This window comes from Saimiri boliviensis, chromosome 10, assembly GCF_048565385.1.
Source record: "Saimiri boliviensis isolate mSaiBol1 chromosome 10, mSaiBol1.pri, whole genome shotgun sequence".
Classification (NCBI taxonomy): domain Eukaryota; kingdom Metazoa; phylum Chordata; class Mammalia; order Primates; family Cebidae; genus Saimiri; species Saimiri boliviensis.
Window position 1 is genome coordinate 120,621,239 of NC_133458.1, and position 18,882 is coordinate 120,640,120.

At 42.5% G+C, this 18,882-nt stretch overlaps 1 protein-coding gene across 3 annotated transcripts in view; it reads left to right on the forward strand.

The window, feature by feature from the left end:
• The first annotated feature begins 4,330 nt into the window (after positions 1-4,330).
• Positions 4,331-18,882, forward strand: part of DPY19L1 (dpy-19 like C-mannosyltransferase 1) — a 113,213-nt gene continuing 98,661 nt past the window's right edge. For 2 of the 3 annotated variants that reach the window (XM_039462090.2, XM_039462091.2), the window contains exon 1: positions 4,332-4,719. In XM_039462090.2, coding sequence (XP_039318024.1) covers positions 4,422-4,719 — 298 coding nt within the window. In that variant the 5' untranslated portion in view covers positions 4,332-4,421. Of the gene's footprint in view, positions 4,720-18,882 lie in introns of all 3 variants that reach the window. The other variant, XM_074379839.1, reaches the window with a different exon arrangement.

Here is an 18,882-nt window from a genome sequence, read left to right on the forward strand (position 1 = left end):
CTCCCAGTATTCCTAAAGCCACCTTCATTTTAGGGGGGACTAAGCACCCTTGAGGGAGAAGCCTGCTCTGGCCCAAGCAGATCTGAGGAACTCTGAAAGCCCAGGCTCCAGGTGGAGGTACTCTAGGCATTTCGTGTTCCACTCAATAGTTAACTCCTTCATTCACTCTTTAATCCATTCACTTATTCCTCAAACCTACATCAGTTGTTTCTTCCCTTCCTTTATCATCTGAAAAGGTTTAAGGTGTTCATATTAGCACTGACAACGTGCCAGGCCCTGAGCAAGGGTTTTAGAAATATATAGCTCCCTGTCTATAATTCCTTTGCCATGTTCCCTTCTATTAAAACAAAATTTATCCTGCCAGCATGACCTAGACCGAATTTCACCTCCTCCCTAAAAACTAAATCATATTGGCCATCAACTCTTCTCTTTGGAATTCTTTTACTACTTATTCTTGGAATCACATATTTTGCTATATAACTATATTTTATTCTAGCTTACCCTGCCTGTCCAGTGAAACTGTAAGCCCTTGGGTATGGAAAATTAGTACATGCATTTTAATATCTCAAATATTTACTAAAGCACTAAAGACACAGTAAGCCCTCAACATCATGAATTACATTCTAAAGAGACATGCCCCACTGCAATAGAGTGGTTCTTGATGATGCACTATAACTAGGCCTAATAATGAACTCTGAGTTTCTCAGGAACACTCACTGGAGCATGAACAGTTTAAATTACAAGGTCAGCTCCAGGAAAGACAGAAGATAAGATGTAAAGAGCAAGAGTAGCAATTTACATTTGTTCTCACCAGACTAAAAGAATACACTATAATACAGTGTCAAGTGAATGCTGGAGCTTTGGAAAGTAGAATGTTACACAGACATATTTTGTTGCACCCATTTTAGGTTTCCAAGAAGTGTTAGGATTATGCAGGTTTCTCTCTTGGTATGAGCAACTGCTTAGCAAGACAAATGTCAGATTCTAGAATCTGACCCTAGGACACTTTTCCAATACAGTGATCAAGTGACCTAGTTCAAGAAAATGCCAAATAAATGTCACGATTTCTCATTCAGCTGTCATTTTATGGGTAGGAGAGCAAGTAGGAGGAAAAGGGGAATATTTAGAAGTTCTAAATGGGGCCTTTAAAATGCCAACGTGGAGATGTAAGAAAACTGATTCCCAGCATAGTCTTCCCTTGACCAAATTTACTTTTTTCATTGCCCATCTGACAATGTTTCCAATTCCTATACCTTATTATCACTAAGCTTTATTTTTCTGCATCTTGTTGTTTTCTTCTATGATTATGTTCTTCCTTTTTATTTTATGCTCATTTTCTCCTTATAATCTCCTCTGTCTCCATCCCCAATGTTTAAAAGATATGTATTTTTGATTTTAACATTTTTATTTCAATGCCCAAAGTGTAGCTTGTAGTGAGAAAAAGACTTGGTTTGCACCCCAGGGGCCGGGGCAGCGATTCTTTATAAGTGGTTGCTCTTTCAGGTTCCAGTACTTACAATCTCTCTGCCCTAACTCAGTATTTCAATAGCATCACACAGAAAGTACCTTTCTGGTGCATCTGGAACTCCCAGAATAAAAGCACATTAAAGCTGGTAATTGTACTGCTTAATTTCATTATAATCTTAGATCCATTAATAGATTGTCCATGTACAAAATGTTTTAATATGCAGCTTGCAGTGCTTGCAGCTTTCAGTTTGCCAGAGGTGGTTTTTGAGCATCTACCACTATGTGTGGCAGAAACTGGTCTACAAATACAGACAGAAATTAGCTGCATTCCCATTCTCTGCTCCTGTGGATCTCACAGTTCTAAATAAAATGGAATTTGGCACAGAATCTTCCACAACTGTTCTGGTTTCCATTCCTCCACCCTTCCTGTGTGAAATGCCTCATTTTGGTTGCAGGGTGGTGGGGGTGGGGGGAAGCGTGGCGGACACAAGGAGTGGCCTCCTACTTTAACCAGGCCTAAGGACCCATGAGATGGGCAACATTTGTAAAGCATCTGTGGAAAGCAGGGAACCATTCAGGCACATCAACTGCCCAGAGAGCTGAGAGTGTGAAGCCAGCAGGCCTGGGCTGTTCTTCTTCTCCCGCTCTCTACTGGGTTGCATTCTCCCCTTGCTATACCCCAACTTGGATTGTCAGCCTCAGGTTCTGGGAGGACAGAAGTTTGTCATTCTCCTTAAACATCATCCACTACTTTGAACACTTACTGAACAACTGCTAACATCCAGACAATTTGAACATTCACTGAGAAGCTACTTGGATATACATAATTGTTAGATGCGTTACATACATTGTCTTATTTTTACAAACCTGTGAACTAGATGTTTTTGTTACCCCTATTTTAAGTATGCAGAAACCCAAATTGAAAGAGGTAGAGTATGGGTCAATGCAGCAGCTGCAAAGTGGATCTACATTGACCGTGTTTTAAAACAAAACAAAACAAAACAAAACAAAACAAAACAAAGCTAACATCCCACACTGTCCCTCTCTGGGATTCTCTGCCTGGTTGTCAAGCCAAGCAGGGGAACGACAAGCACTTGCAGAACGTCATTCATTCACTCACTTATTCACTCAACAAGCGTTTTCCTGGTAGAATGGTACCAGCTCAAAGGAGGTAGTTTCTGAATTCAGGGCCAATCACATGAAGGAGACACACAGCAATCCAATCGTTCAAATATTGAACCTCTTTTTCCATGTGTCTTTCTAATCATTAAAAAAAAAATCCATCGTTATTTGTATTATCTTTAATAGATACTGAATTAGCTTTCTTTTAACCGAATAAATTCAACATTAATCCCAGAGGTAACACTGGATTCATGTGACATTGTTTCAGAATCCAAACCGTCTGCATCATCTTTCAACTATTTTTTTTAAACTACCGTATACAAATAGTTGTTCCTTGATCCAATAAAGACACCGGAAAATCCAAATTCACAAAATAGACAGGATATGAGGGAGTATTAATTAGCATGGGAAACATCTTCCCTTTACAAAACAATCCACTGTTCCTTCAAAATGCCTAACAGTGAATCAATGCTGATATTAATAAAGAAATCACTGGTCAAAGAAACAGAAAGAGCGAGAAAGCCACGTGAAGTCCTAGGAATTACAATAGAGATAAGCAGAACCATGGGCATTCATTTACGAAATTGGGACTTAAAGGCAACTTTTTGGAACAAAAAGTTGGGCACGGCCAGGAAAGGAACCTCCCAGTTGTAAGCCCTAAGGCTGTAAGACTTTGTGAAAAGAATGTGGGGGTGGAGGGGAGAGGTGATCTACTTGGTTTTCTAAATTTTCCTGGGATTCATTTGCTTATGCATTCTGCTACGTAAAAAACACATTTTCGTCTAAAGTCTCATATCTCATCAACACAGTTTTCCTGCTATTAAGCAACAAGGTTACAGCAAGTGCAACAAACTGAACGGACTTCTTAATAATCTTTCCTTCTCCAGCCAATCCATCCTATCACCTTCGGCCTGGCTCCTATCCTGTTTTTCAGTTTACACTTGGACCTCGGCCCTTATCAGCTCCTCAGGAGATTCTAGGCTATTTTAATACTCTGTGGCTATTGTAAATCGGGTCGCGCCAGTTCTTAGCCGTGGTAAGAGAGGGGCTGCACTGGGCTGCGCTCTATGTCGGGCGACCACACACGGCAGTAAACGGACACGGTGACTTGACCGCCATCCGCGCGCTTAAACGCGGCGGGGCCAACCAGGCGTCCGGGCGCACGCACAGCGCCGCTCAGTGGCCGCTCCGGGCGCCTTCTCCCTGCCCCGCCGCCCAGCTCCGGATCTCGCCCCCGCCGCGTCTCGCCCGCGCGGGCTCCACGCGCAGCCTTAATAGGCTCCGAAACTTCGACCAGCGCTCCTGCCCGAGAGGGCTCTTCCGTCGGCCCCGTCACTCCTGCAATGGAAGGGTGGCCGCCTCCGGAAGGCTGTCCCGGCCCACATCCTCTCCCCCGCCGAGCCCCGCTCGAGCCCCAAAGAGGAGTGGGTCGCCTGGCGGCAGCGAGGTCGCCCCGCCCGCGCCGGAAGTCCGCGCGTGCGCGCTGGCCAGCCGGGAGCGCGCGTCCGGCGCAGAGGGGCGGCGGGGGCGGGGCCGCGGCCGCTCTCAGGGTGTCCCCGCCCCCGCCCCCCGGCGTTCCGCGGTCGCCGTGACAACCGGAGCGGCAGCAACGGCGGCGGGCGCGCGAGTCCGGCGCCGCCTCCCGGCTGCACTGCCAGCCAGGCAGCAACCGCCCGGCCTCCGCGCTCTCCCCGCCTCCCGGCCCGCGGGGAGGGACGGGTCCGCCCTCCGCCCGCCCGCTGGAGAGTGAGCGGCGCCCAGCCGCCCAGCCAGCCCGCCGTTCTCCGGCCGCCGTCAGGGCGCGCGCAGCGAGCGGGCGCGACTATGCTAAGATGGTCCTGCAGGCGCGGAACAAGCACCGGGAGGCGGCTCCCAAGCCGCCCCAGCCGCCCCGCGCCTCGCAGTCGCCGCTGAGGGGGGCGCCGGACGTCGGCGCCGGGGAGCCCGGGCCCGAGCGCGCGCCACCGTCCCCGGGGCGCAAGGGCGCCGCGGGCAGGAAGGGGCCCCGCGCCGAGCCCGCCGCGCCGCCCGCCGGGGGTGGCCTCGGGGGGCGCCTGGCGGCCCGGTTGCGCGGGGCGCTGGGCCTGCGGCGCGCAGGGCGCGGCCGGACCTGGACCACGCTCCTGTTAGGTGAGCAGCCCGAGAGCGGGCGCCGCCGGGACGCGGAACTTTGAGGCGCGGGTCCCCTCCCCTCCCTTTCCCTTCCTTCCCCTCTCCTCCTGCTTCCGCTGCGTGGAGCCCCGCCGACCGGACCCGCCAGTTTGCAGCCCTCTCCGACTTTTTGTCTGGGACGTTCTTACCTTCTCCTCCACCCCTCCACTCCTCGGCTCAGCCCTCCTCGCTCGCTTCCCACCCGCGCTCTGACTGGGCTTTGAAAGAATGGCCCGGGGATCAACAGCTGCCCGGCCTGGCCACGGGCGGCTGGTCTGTGCTAACGAGACTTGGGTGCTGCTGATTGGTGCGACCGGCCGCCTTCCCGTTAGCTTGGCCCCTGACCGCCGGGATGGTTTGCTTTGGCTTGGAAACGATTCCGTGGAGCTCAAAGCAAACGCACGTTCCCTGTCCTAGAGAGTTGCTTAAAGTTATAATTAAATTTTAGCGTGCTTTTTTCTTCTTGGCCGCAAACGCCTCCCGTGGCACTTTGTGCTTCCCCTCGACACGTCACTTTCCAGGTTCTGTGGTGTTTGGGGCTCAGGAGCCTTCATCCTCCCTGCTGGCCTGGGAACGTTTGGTGGGGAGGGTTCTCCTCCCCTCCCTCTGCCATGCACCAAATGGATGCTGTGTAATGATGTGCTGAAAAATATAAAGTTGAAGCATTCATATGTTGCGAACTGAGATCAGGTTTCCTTTGTTTCCTGATTGACATTTCGATAAGGCAAGTTATAGCAGTTTAGATAACAGGCCTAATTTTTGTAAGTCAACTAGTGAAATCCGGTAACGTTGCTTTTTCTGTATGCCTCAGTGGGCTGTTGTTACTGAACTATTTAATTACTGGTGGTTTATCCCTTAGGATATTTTCAAAAATCCCTTAGTGACCCAAAGTCCCCTTAGCCAGGAGTTGGGGTCCAGTATAAGCCGAGGAATAATAGATCACAGCAAATTGGCTTCTCCTGTGATCACAGACACCACCAAAAGCCATTCAGTCATAAAAAGCCACTCATCTCTGTGTGTATGTTTTAATGGGCTCAAGAAGGTTGTTGTTAGGGTGCTTTTTATTTTCTGTTGCAGATTCAAGCCTAGAAAAACTCAAGGTTTTGGTTGTTGTTTTTTTTTTTTTCCAGCGCATCATTTACACTCCCCGCCCCCGCCCCCCCCCCCCCCCCCCCACACACACAATTTTTTTTCAGTAGAGAGCTTGAAAAGCTGGCTAGTGTGCAGGTTAGAAAAGCTCACCTTGGGGAGGCAGCACGATACAGTGGATGAGGCAGAGCCTTCAGATCTAGTACACAGCGGTTCAGTTTGGTTTAAGTTTCAGGTTCCTTCCTTTGTGAGTCTTTCCTTCTCTGCTAGTGGGGGGTTATCACATGGCGAATTTACTCCATAGGGGTGTGCTAAGGATCATAACTAAAAGGAGTGGGTGATACATGGGAAGATTCTTTGTGTTTAGAGCACTTGACACATTGTAGTTGCTGTAATAAAAGCAAATGTGTGATACCGATTTAAGATCTGATGGCAATGAAGTTGCGCTTTTATTGAATGACTAATGTAAACATTAACCACTTTGTAGTAAAATATAGAATGGCATTGCTTCTTCAGGGATGTTACAATAACAAATCTTAGAATAATGATATTTATTGCTATTTTCTGCATATTTACTTTGATTGAATTTCCTTTTAATCTTCTTTGGATGGATGCATGACTTACATTTGGATGACTTACCTTTGGATTTGGTAATGCCCATACCTCAATGCAGTTTTGTATTAATGTAACAGTATAGCACGTTGCTTGACCTGCCCCTTTAAGCATTTAAAGGAAGTACAGTGAATGTGGTAGACCGTATTCTTGGCTGTACCCTGGACCATGGCCATCAGATGTATGGAAGTTGGATGAACAGACCCAGGTATAGAGACTCTCTGTCCTTGTTAACCCTCTGCATGAGGCCTCAGGGCACCTTGAGAGATGATTCTGCTGAATGATTGGACCTTGGTTGCTTCTTTCTCTGGTTCTCTGCCCTCTTAGACTGATGTCAGACCTGTTTCTTTCCCACGATTATGCCCTGCCACAGCATCAAAAAACCAGTCAGATCCTGCAGAGAGAAGCAAAGTTTAGACATTTTTGAAAGCTGCCTTATTTCCTGTTTTCTTCCCCCCTCCCAGAATGAGTGAGAGAGGAGCTGACATTGTACAGTATTTTAGTATGGTACTTTAGAATAGCTGTTTGGTTTTCGACAATGAGAAGCATTGCATATTCTTCATCAAAAGTTCATTTGTAACTGATCAAAAAAAGAACAATTATAACAACTAAATATTAAGCTAGACAAAAATGGATTAATTTCTATTTAGAAAGTAATTTTGTAACTTGAAGCTCCATGATAGAAGCACACATTTTTAAGAGTAAGAAACTGACTAGGGCTTTCCTCCATAGGTTCTAAGCACTGATGAGAAACTCACTGCCTACCAACATAATTTTTTCACGTTGAGCCGTGTTAAGCATTGTTTAAAAGTCTATTTTTTGTTTGTTTGTTTGTTTTTGTTGTTTTTTGAGGTGAAGTCTCGCTGTGTTGTTCAGGCTGGAGTGCAGTGGCTCACAGCAACCTTTGCCTACTGGTTTCAAGCGGTTCTCCTGTGTCTGCCTCCTGAGTAGCTGATTTTTGTACTTTTAGTAGAGATGGGGTTTCACCATGTTGGTCAGGCTGGTCTTGAACTGACCTCATGATTTGCCTGCCTCGGCCTCCCAAAGTGCTAGAATTACAGGCATGAGCCAACATGCCCGACCTGAAAGTCTGTTTTAATAAATATATGTTTTTCTTATTTGGGGGCATTACTTGCTACTGATGTAGTGATAACATTTGTAAAGAGCGGTTCTTGACATGTTTAGTTTTAGAAGTTTCAGCTGGACAGCTTCTTCATGCAAAAGAGGCTGTGACATAGTAGGAACCTTGACAGTGTTTCCCAGACTTTTTTTGGCCACAACCCACATTATAAACAATACACTATATATTAAACCTGTTTACACTTCCAAAATGCAGCTCAGTACACATATGCATATGTCTGTATGTCTGTTGATCTATTTATCTATGCCAGTGTTCTGTCAGGAAACAATGGAGTATTTTCAGAAGAGTGAGCAGGTTTAAGGAAGCTACAAAAGATTGAATCAGCTTCCAAGGGTTGTCACCAATAGGAAGGTGTTATCACCTCTGGACCTGAAGGGAAAGGGGAGCTTTATCAGAGGCTGCACTCAGAGCTTTGTTGTCAGGGAAAGGTCACTCCAGAAGGGTGACCCCAGGCACTCGCCCTGCACCCTCCGGTCTCCCTCTAGTGTCTCTCACCGGCTGAAGCGAATGGAAACCCTTGGTGAAGGGGCACAGCTAAAACACTCTGTAGCATCCGCCTCTTGGGGTTGAGAACAAGGCAGAGAAGGGAGAAGAATGGATTTGAAGAGGTAAATAGAGACTGACTAGCACATATATGCGTGTATTTAAAACAAAAGTTTCATGTAATAATATTTAACCCTATAATGTGCAGTACATTCTGATTTTCTGTTCTTTTTAAAAAATATTTATAAACCATTAAATTGATTTCATGATCTAGTGTTGTGACCCACAGTTTGAAAACACAGGAACTATTTTCTGATTCTATAACCTGTTTTAAATTAGTTGGGTGCCTGAGCAAAGCATTTAGTTTTCTGAGCCTCAGTTTGTGCACACGTGAAAGGAAAGACCTGGACCAGAACAGGGCTTCTCAGTCTTAGCTGTGTACTGGAGTCACTTGGAAACTTTAACACAGCTTGGTATCCAAGCCACTCAAACCAGTTAAATCTGAATCTGGGATGGGGATGATGCTCACAGTGGTGGTGGTGAAGGGGCCATCAGTAGTTTTTAAAATTTAATGTCCTGCCTCTTTTTAATAGTAGGCATCTAGCATCATTGAGCTGATGTGCCTACATGGCAACAATCTGCGAGCACTATGTAAATCTCCCCATCCCCCATGAGAACATGACACAGACAGTCCAGTTCACTACAGCTTCTCCTGATCTCTACCCTTTCCATTCTTTTAATTAGAGTTAAGAGAAGAGTGAGGTGTTGTTTTGTTTGTTTTGTTTTGTACCCCTGTCTCTTGAAAAGAGAGAGGACAAAGCTTCGCTAGAGAAGGCTCTGTGTTTCAAGGGAAGATGGCAAAGGTACTTTTCTTTATGGTAGGAAAAGATTTACCCATTAGACATGCAAACAAAGCATGTCTGTGTTGAAAGACTGTAACAGGAGATACAATTTACAAAACAATAAAAAAAGAACCTGAGTATGGAAAAAGTGGATGATAAAAGTGGATAAAAAAGTGGATGCCTTTTACATCAGTCCCGCTTGACTCATTTGCATTACCCACCTGGTTCGTGTGGTCAATGGCAAGGGCTATAACCTGGTTTTTTATTGACAGGGCTTTGCAGCTTCGGCATTGTGGCATTTGGGTAGGAGTTTTTGTCGTCGTCCGTTGTTGTTGTGGGGGTTGTCCTGTGCACTGCAAGATTTTAGCAGCATCCTTAGTCTCCAGCTACTAGATACCACTATTACTCCCCAATAGTGACAATGAAAATGTCTCCAGATATTGGCCATTGGGAGGCAAAATTGCCTCATTTAAGACCACTACTTTTATTCTCCACAACTTATAAGAGCCTTGAAGCCCATACAATAAGAAACACTTGTGACTTCTTAGAAGCTGAAGTGGTCAGAAACTGGGTGGAGGCAGCGAGTTGAATCAGCTGTTGGGTGCTAGCTGGGTGGAGCACTGTGGTGTGGTGGAAGCAGCCATTTCAATACTAGGCTGCATTTGAATCCTGTTTCTGCATTCAAGCTGTTCTACGCTCCCTTAATATTTCTCACTCTTAGTTGCCTCATCTTTAAAATGGGCATAATAAGTGCTTTGTCTGATAAAAAATAAATGAGATAATACATATAAAATAATGCAGTAGGTTCATTCATAGTCATACTATATCATTGAGTACCTACTATGCCGGATGCTAGTTGTTGGGAATAAGATGTAGAATGAGACTCTGTAACCCCTATCTTCATGGAACTTACATTCTAGAAGCAGGGATGGTAAATAAATGAAAATAGTTGCACATTATGAGTGAGTGTACTGCAGGAAAGAAACAAGCTGAGATAGAAAAAAAAAAATAGGAAATACCCACTTTAAGTAGGGTCAGAAAAGGCCTCTGGGGAGGTAGCCCTAAAGCTGAGACCTATACAAAGAAAAGATGTCAGCTGTGCAGGGGAAGAGAGAATAGCATGTGCTAAGGTAGGGAAGAGCTTAGCATGTTGACAGAAGAGATGGTAGTGGTGCATCGAAGTGAGATGGGCATGGGCCAGGGAGCTTGGGTTTTATTCTTAGTGCAACAGGAAGCCTGAACTGGAGAGTGACGTGATTAAATTTTTACTTTGAGAAATCTCCTCTTGGGAAAATGGATGGTAGCACTACAAGGACAAAAGCAGAGGGACCCATGAGGAGGCTGTTCAGGGACCTAGCAAGAGAGTTGCTGTCCAGGATGAAGACTAGCTGTGGAGATGGAGAGAGATCGGTCAATTTGAGATGTATTTTGGAGGTAGAAATGATAGAACTTATGAATTGGGCTTGGATTGAGGGAAAGGGAAGAGTTACAAATACTTTGTACAATTTTGGCTTCTCTAATTGGGTAAATGCTTCATTTCAAGATAGTGAAGACTGAAGACTGGGTTGTGGATGAGAGAACAGGTTTGAAGGAAAAGATTGAGAATTTCATCTTGGACATACTACTTTTGGGACATTTGTGAGATGTCCAAGTAGAAATGCCAATCAGTGGTGGGATAAGAGAGAAAAGGTCTGAGTGGTGACATACTACAGGGAGTCATCAGCAAATAGGTGGTATTCACATTAATGGGAATTGAATTCATATTCCCATTGAACTTCTATTTCCATGCTTATGGGAACAGTAGCATCTTATACTGATGGGGGGCTTACTCTGTGCCAGGCCTTGTTTGAAGTGCTTTAGATGAACTCATTTAACTGTTAACTCAGTCCTCACCATGACGCTATGATTACTGTGCCTGCTTTACCACGTGGAGGAATCTGAAGCACACAGATGTTAAGTAACTTGTCCAAGGTCACTCCTGGTATGTAGACAGGCCAGGATTTGACCCAGGCAATGTGGTTCCTAGGTTCATGCTCTTAACCAGTATGCTACATTTCATCTCCTCTAGGGGGACAGTACAGCCAAAGAAATGAAGCCCTAGATTCCAATTCTGAGAAACCCTAACATTTTGTGCTCAATAAATACTAGCTTTCTTGTTTCTTCCTTCACCAGGGAAAAGAAGGAAAAGAGGATCATACTTCGAGATACAGGAACGAGAAGTAGAAAGAGCATATTAGGGTGGCATAAGGACCAAGAAAAGCTAAGGGAACATGAGGCACAGGGACACAGACCATCTTGGTGTGCTTGCTTTCAAACAGGCTCTTAGACCCAACTGAGCACCACCTGTGAGAGTGTGTTTATGTTAATTCATAGACATCATGCCAGTGGGAATTTGGGATTTTAAAGAATTTCTTTAATGTTTATAGCCACTTTTTATTCTTTCTAAAATAGACTTCTGGCTAACTCCAAAGAATGTTTCTAATCACCTAACTATATTATTAAAAGATACAGTTAGAAGATTTCTGAATATTTAATGCTCATGAGCATGCAAATAACAAAAATTTGATGAGCTTAGTTTATATAAATATAAACATGTTATCCATTTTTGATTGATTTTTGGCCCAGTAATATGGCATTAATACTGAAAGCCCATAAAATTTAAATTATATACATTCAAATTATATATTTGGATGTTGCTAGTATTTGAACAGTGGTTATGCATTGTAAATACCCTATTAGGTGATACTAATTTCTCTTAATGAGTGTACTAGATATATTAATTTTTCTTAAAGTTCATGCTAATGAGGTAGAGTTGTCCCTTAGTTTCCCTGAGGGATTGGTTTGAGGACCTCCCTCCAATGTGAAAATCTGCAGATGCTTAGGTCCCTAGTTTAAAATAGCATAGTATTTGCATATAAGCTGTACATATACTCCTGGATACTTTAAATCATCTCTAGATTACTTAGAATACCTAATACAATGTAAACATTATGTATATATTTGTTATACTATATTGTTTAGGGAATAATGGGAAGAAAAAAAATCTGTATGTGTTTAGTACAGACATATTTTTTCCCCCTACTATTTTCAGTCTGAGGTTGGTTGAATCCACAGTTGTGAAACTGACAGATATGGTGGACTAAATCTACATTGTCATAGAGACTATAAACTGGTGTATGTAGTTCCAAATAGGATAGCTTTTTCTTTTGTTTTTCTAAGATGGAGTTTTGTTCTTCTTTCCCTGGCTGGAGTGCAATGGCACCATCTTGGCTCACCGCAACCTCTGCCTCCCGGATTCAAGTGATTCTCCTGCCTCAGCCTCCCAGGTAGCTGGGGTTACAGGCATGCACCACCACCCCTGGCTAATTTTGTATTTTTAGTAGAGATGGGGTTTCTCCCTGTTGGCCAGGCTGGTCTTGAACTCCTGACCTCATGATATACCCCCCTCGGCCTCCTAAAGTGCTGGGATTACTGGTGTGAGCCACTGCCAAATGGGGTAGCTTTAGGCTTTATTGTTCATATGTTTAATCTTACATTCCTGTTTTGCTAGTTCTTTTGCCATCAGCTCATACTTTAGCCAAGCCATTGGGGCATTACTCTTCCAGGGGAAGAGGCTAGTTTTATTTAGTTACTATTATTATATTAGTTGTTTAGTTACTATTAGAACCATTTAGTTCTAATGGTTACCCGTCATCAAAGCTAGTAAATATTGCATCTATACCTAGGTCCAGATGTTTAATCTCATAAAGGGCAGTTTCATTTCATAGGGAAGATCAGTTCCCCATGGAGGACCTTTCATAATTCAATTAAGAATTACTGAAGAGAAATAGATTTAAAAAGCGGAATAATTTATTTTCAGAATACGTAAATCTGCAACTATTGTAGCATGTTTTTGTGCTTTAATACTGCTTTCTGTTTACTCAGCATTCTCACTATTTTTTTTCCTGAGGGCTCTTAAATAAATAGCTGTTCGTGTTTGTCTGGCATCTTTCTCCATATTTGTGGCTGATTGTCAGGTGTGTTTTTTTGCACGATCACTATCACATAATGAATGTTTGGATGGCATTTTGTAATTTTAACTTTATCGTAGCAATTGTTAACATAATAGCGTAGCTGTCACCAAGACTGCTTACAGAAGTTCTAGTGTGGTTTATTGTACTGATCAAGAACACTTGTGATTTGATCTACTAGTTTGCAGTAGCACTAATTATAAACACAGTTTATAAGTCACTTTTGAAAACTTGCTATCTAGACAAATTCTTCGTTTGGGAAGATTGTTGTAATTGAGAAGAGTGAGGCTTTATTCATATTTTTAATACTAAAATTTGCCTAAAGTGCTACTACTCTGTCTTGCATTTTCCTATTTCCTGATAGTAATTACTACTTTTTGTAATACAACTTTTCAGTGCTGTAGTTGTCAACAGCAGAATCTATTTCTGCGGGTTTTCATATTACCATAAGGTTCTTATATAACTGTTTTCCACTAAGTTTAAAAAGTTGTTGTTGTTGTTTGAAAATGAGACCTTATTTCTCACTCTTTTTTTCATCTTTCACACCCATAGGAATGTTAAAAAAATGTAGAACTTAAAGTTTACCTCCTAGAATTTTCCTGGTGAAAAAACTAAAGTAGGGCCAGGTGAATGCCCCAGTATCATTACTGAGTTCAGCAGGTAATGTTTGGGATTGAAATGAAGTTAAGGTCTCCGGCTTTGTTAATTACATCTCTGTGAGATTGTAGGTTTCAGATCTAAAGTCTAAGGCATCTGTGAAAGGCACATTAGTGAGATGTTGACCTCATGTGTGCCAAGACCCTATAGCTCTTTTAGCAAGAGCACTGCTTTACTGGCTTCTGCTTATTTGGGGGAACTCTTTTAATCTTTATGGTCAACCTGTCTTTTTTTTGGTGTGTTTTCTTTTTTTTACATAATTATTTCTGAAAACTATTAAATCTGATTTTTTTATTGTGTTGGTGGGTTTGGCAATAATATAAAGACATAGTAAAATAGTAAAAACTGTCACAGTTTTTGACAAATTGCAAACCCAAGGGAAGTTTGCAATTTGAGGGGAATGCATATCTTACCATTGGAATGAGTTACCAGTTAATGAACTTGTTAAGTCTCTTGCTGAATATAATGGGCCCGAATGTGTATTGTATGTGTGTGTGGTTCTCTTTTTACTCTAATGGAGAGATGCAGAGTTTCCATTTGGTTTACTAAAGTTTTGCAGCTTCTCTATGCATGCTCAGAAGCAGATCATATTATTGTGGTTATATCTTACATAGCTATTTGTTCTTAATAAAATGCATTTTTTTCAATAAGGAGAAAATTACTTGATGAAAATTATTAATGTGGATTACGGTTTGATTTTGAAATGTTTGTGTCATGTCATTTGAATCAGGGTAACAACATTTTGAATGGAGGCTGTGTAAAACAAGGTTGAGATGTACCACGCTGCATTACATGGAGGTTAGGCATTCTAAGTCAACAGGATAAAATGGGAGATCAGCACAAGGTACAGGTCACAAAGACCCTGCTGATGAAACAGCGTATGTTAAAGAAGCTGACCAAAACCCACTGAAACCAAGATGGCAACGAAAGTGTCCTCACTGTTCATTGTGCGCTAACTATAATACGTTAGTGTGCTCAGAGACACTGCCACCAGCGTTATGAGAGTTTATAAATGCCATGGCAATATCAGGAAGTTCGACTATATGGTCTAAAAAGGAGAGGAGCCCTCAGTTCTAGAAATTGTCCACCCCTTTTCCAGAAAACTCATGAATAATTGTTTAGCATATAATTAAGAAATAACTATAAATATTCTTAGTCCAACAGCCCAAACTGCTGTTCTGCCTATGGAGTAGCCATTCTTTATTTCTTTATTCCTTTACTGAATGAACTTGTTTTCACTTTATGGACTTGCCCCGAATTCTTTCTTTAGCAAGCTCTAAGAACCCTGTCTTGAAGTCTGGATCAGGACCTCTTTCTGGTAACATTTGTATTCACATTATATCAGGATAAGACTTTTAAGGGAAGTTAGAATTTATTGTCTTTGAAACACTTATGTGGAGTAGTTGTATTAAGTATTGACTATTTTAATATCTGTACATATATATTTAAAATATGTGAACTTTTACTTTGTGTATTTCTCTGTTTAGAAGCCTAGTTATATTCTGCTTTGGGGTGGTGATATATACATCCATGCTCTGCTGTTTTCATATACTGTATTCACTTTAAAATAAACCATTTTGTCCTTGATGCTTTTGTGATTTCTAAGGCATTTCCTCCTGTGTGCTAGTGCATCCCCTTTGTTGAATATACTTAACATTTCCAAGCCTAAGCTTGGAGTCAGAGAAACCCAGCTCTCCTCCAGGACCTGCTGCATCCCAGTTATGTGCCCCTGAGCTTCATGGGAAAATAAGAGCCATATCTGCCTGAAAGATACCCCTGGATCATTTATGCTTAATATGTGAAAGGGCTCTCTAAATTGCAACTGACAAACAGATGTTAGACATTTTCATTATAATTAAGTTTTCTAATTTTTTCTTAACTGTTGGAAAGCACAGTTTCGCTTAATGCCAAATATGTGGAGAAGATTCTGATTAACTAAAGTTGTCCTTAAAACCATCATCACATAGACCACTGAATTCTAGATCTTACTAGGAACAGTAGTTTCTTCAGATCATGACTGAATTTTAAAATCAAACCTGCTTCTCACTTTGAAACTCAATATCTATTAATAGAGTGCATTTCTTCTTTTCCTATTCAAAATAGATTTCTTTCCCTATTCAAAATAGAAAACAAATTAAAAGTGCCAAACCTACGAAGGCTCTCTAGTTTGGGAGCAGGAAAATCAAAATGAAAACAGAAAACAGCTGTGCAGTCACCTTGGAGAGTACAAAGTCCAGCATGTTAGTGATAATAGCTGTAGATAGTTACTCAAGGTCATTCAGTGCTAGGGATGGAGACAAAGAGATACCTCTGACTTTTTTTTCCTTTTTTTTTGAAATGGACTTTTGCTCTTGTTGCCCAGGCTGGAGTTCAGTGGCACAATCTCAGCTCACTGCAACCTCTGCCTCCTGTGTTCAAGTGATTCTCCTGCCTGAGCCTCCTAAGTAGCTGGGCAGGCGCCTGCCACCACGCCTGGGTAATTTTTCACATTTTTAGTAGAGACGAGGTTTCATTATGTTGGACAGGCTGGTTTCAAACCCCCGACTTCAGATATCCACCCACCTCAGTCTCCCAAAGTGCTGGGATTACCGGTATGAGCCACCACACCTGGCCAACCTCTCACTTTTATATTTGGTGAAAATGAGACTCTGACAAACTGAATAACTTGAAAAATCATCTAAAACCTAAGGAATAATTTCTTAAGAATGACTTTCTTACCACGGCAGCAAAGGAATTTGAATTCTTTCCCTTTCTTAATCATTATTTTCAGCTATCAAGTTTTGCCAACTTATCCCTCAGAGTATCTTTCGAATTTATTAATACATTTCCTTTTTCCTTATAAAGCCCATTTCACCATTAGTCTCCAGGTCATCTTACTCCTGGATTGTTACTGTATTCTTATTAGACCTTCTGACGTAATGACACTGCTTTTCAGAGTTTGGACTGTAGAAGGTCATTCTCAGCAAACTGACCCAAGAACAGAAAGCCAAGCACCACCGTATGTTCTCGCTCATAGGTGGGTGTTGAACAACGAGAACACGTGTACTCAGGGAGAGGAGCATCACCACACAGGGGACAGTTGGGGAGGGGGGTAGGGGAGAGACAGTGGGGGGTGGGGAGGAATAACAAGGGGAGAAATGCCAGATATAGTATGCACCAAAAGTAAAATAGATAAATAAATGTATAGAAAGTTGAAGAAAAAAGAAAGTCACCCAAGGATCTGTTAAAAATGTAGATGTCCAAGCCCCAAGTAAGATCTACTGAATCAGGATCTCTGAGAGTGGGGGCCCAGAAATGCAGGTTTAACAAGCTTCTCCTAGGTCAGTGTTCTTAACCCCGGTTGCACAATCACCCTCTTCCCCCTATTCCAGACCTATAAATGTGGAAAGCTCTCAGGTGATTCCAGTGTGCTGTCACTGTTGAGACACTGCTCTTTAAGTGAATCACCTCAGGCGTTTTGTTAAAATGTGGAGGTGGGAGTCAGGAGGTCTGAAATGGGACCTGAGACTCCTGAGGCTCTGCCTTTCCAGCTACTCCCAGGTGATATAATTACTACTGTCTCCAGGACACTGGGAGTAGCAAGAAGCTGATTCTCACATTACATTTTGTGAAGAACTACCTAGATTTTATCCCGGTCATTCTCTGTACCAATGATAATCAACCCTGACTGTATGTCAGAATCATCTGCGAATATTAAAAAAATTCCTGGAGTTCAGATTTAGGGGCCCTGGATTTATACTCAAACATCTCTATCTATAGTGCCACTGATGATTCTAATATAATTCCAAGGTTTGGGCCATTATGGCTTTCTATTGCTGCGTTAGGATGTTGTCTCTGAAACTTTCTTGGTTTCTCTGTTGACCAAGGTCAGTTCTTCTCAACCTTCCACATCGTGGCATGCAAAGAAAATGGTAATATTTGTGTGACATAGTGGGGTAAATAGATGATATCTTCAAAGCCAGGAGGTTTCTGGCCCCAGGGACTCTGGCTCTCTTACTGTTGGCACTTGAGGCTGACTAGCTGGAAAGGTCTGGCTCCTGCCGTTCATAGAGTGCCGAGAGCCTGACATACTGTGTGTATAATGAGTGGACCCTCAGTAAATACTAGCACATTATTGTCATCATTATTCATATTCCATATCAGTATTAGTGGTGGGAATTCTTTTATCCAAGTCCAGTATCTGGCTATATTGTATTTGTCTTTTCTGGCTGTTTGCTGTAAATCTACACCTAAGTTATATCCATGTCTTGAGGCTCCTACCCCCGACCCCCTCCATTTTCTTAACCATCTTAATAACTGTGCCCTAAGAAGGTCATTACTGATCTGCCTTCTCAGGTTTCTTACAGTTCTTAAACTTGTGTCATCTGCTTGAGTGCTTAATGTGTCCTCTCATTATTTTATGTACCTAAATCTTATCTCTCAAAGATTTTATCTTTAAGGGCAAAGATACTTCCTGATGTTTCTTTAATGTTCTTCTTGGTTCCTAGGAAAATGTGTTGTGCATCTAATAGGTATTTAGATACTTGTTGGCTTTGAAGTTACACAGAGCAATCCACACAAAAATCTAGGCACTAGGAGGAGGAAGAAGCTGAGCTTATGGGATTTGTGACTGTTTCCTTTTTCTCAGGCTGAATCCTAAAGAATGTCTTTTCTTTTGTTCACTATACAGAAACTGGGCTTTGATTCCAGGTACTGTAATTGTGTTGTGTATATAAAAATGTATATTTACCTTGATGTAATGGGAATGCTTCAGATAATTTGGATTGTTGAGAAAATACCTTTATGTGTTAAGGTTTGCATTTAATTGAGTGTATTCTATAATTTCTCTTATATGGTCATAGGTAATAGTAATTTAACCGTTTAACTCAGCGAAGTGCCAGGCACGATACTAGGTAGTGTAAAGATGAATTACACGCAGGTTCAGCCTTGAGGCTGTTGTGTTCTAGCAGAGGAAAGTGGTATGTGTGTAACTAGATATTTAGGTGCTATAGTAGTGTTACTATAGCTAGGGTAGCTGGACAAGCAGTACAAAATGCCACATTTTAATTATTATTTCGAAGGACAAATTACAGATTTTTAAGGCAGGAACAAAGGCACAGAATTATTAAGGCACTTGGGGTTTTAGGGGATTGCTGCCCAGTGCATCTAGAACGAAGGGTGTTTGGCAGGATTGACTGGAAATAGGCCAGTGTGGGCTACATGTTGTGTGCAGTGGGAAGTCATGGGGCTTTTCTGGCAAGGGGATGTGATGCTTAGATCTGTATGTTTTGAAATTTCCTTCAGCCCCTAGGATGGATTGTATTTGAAG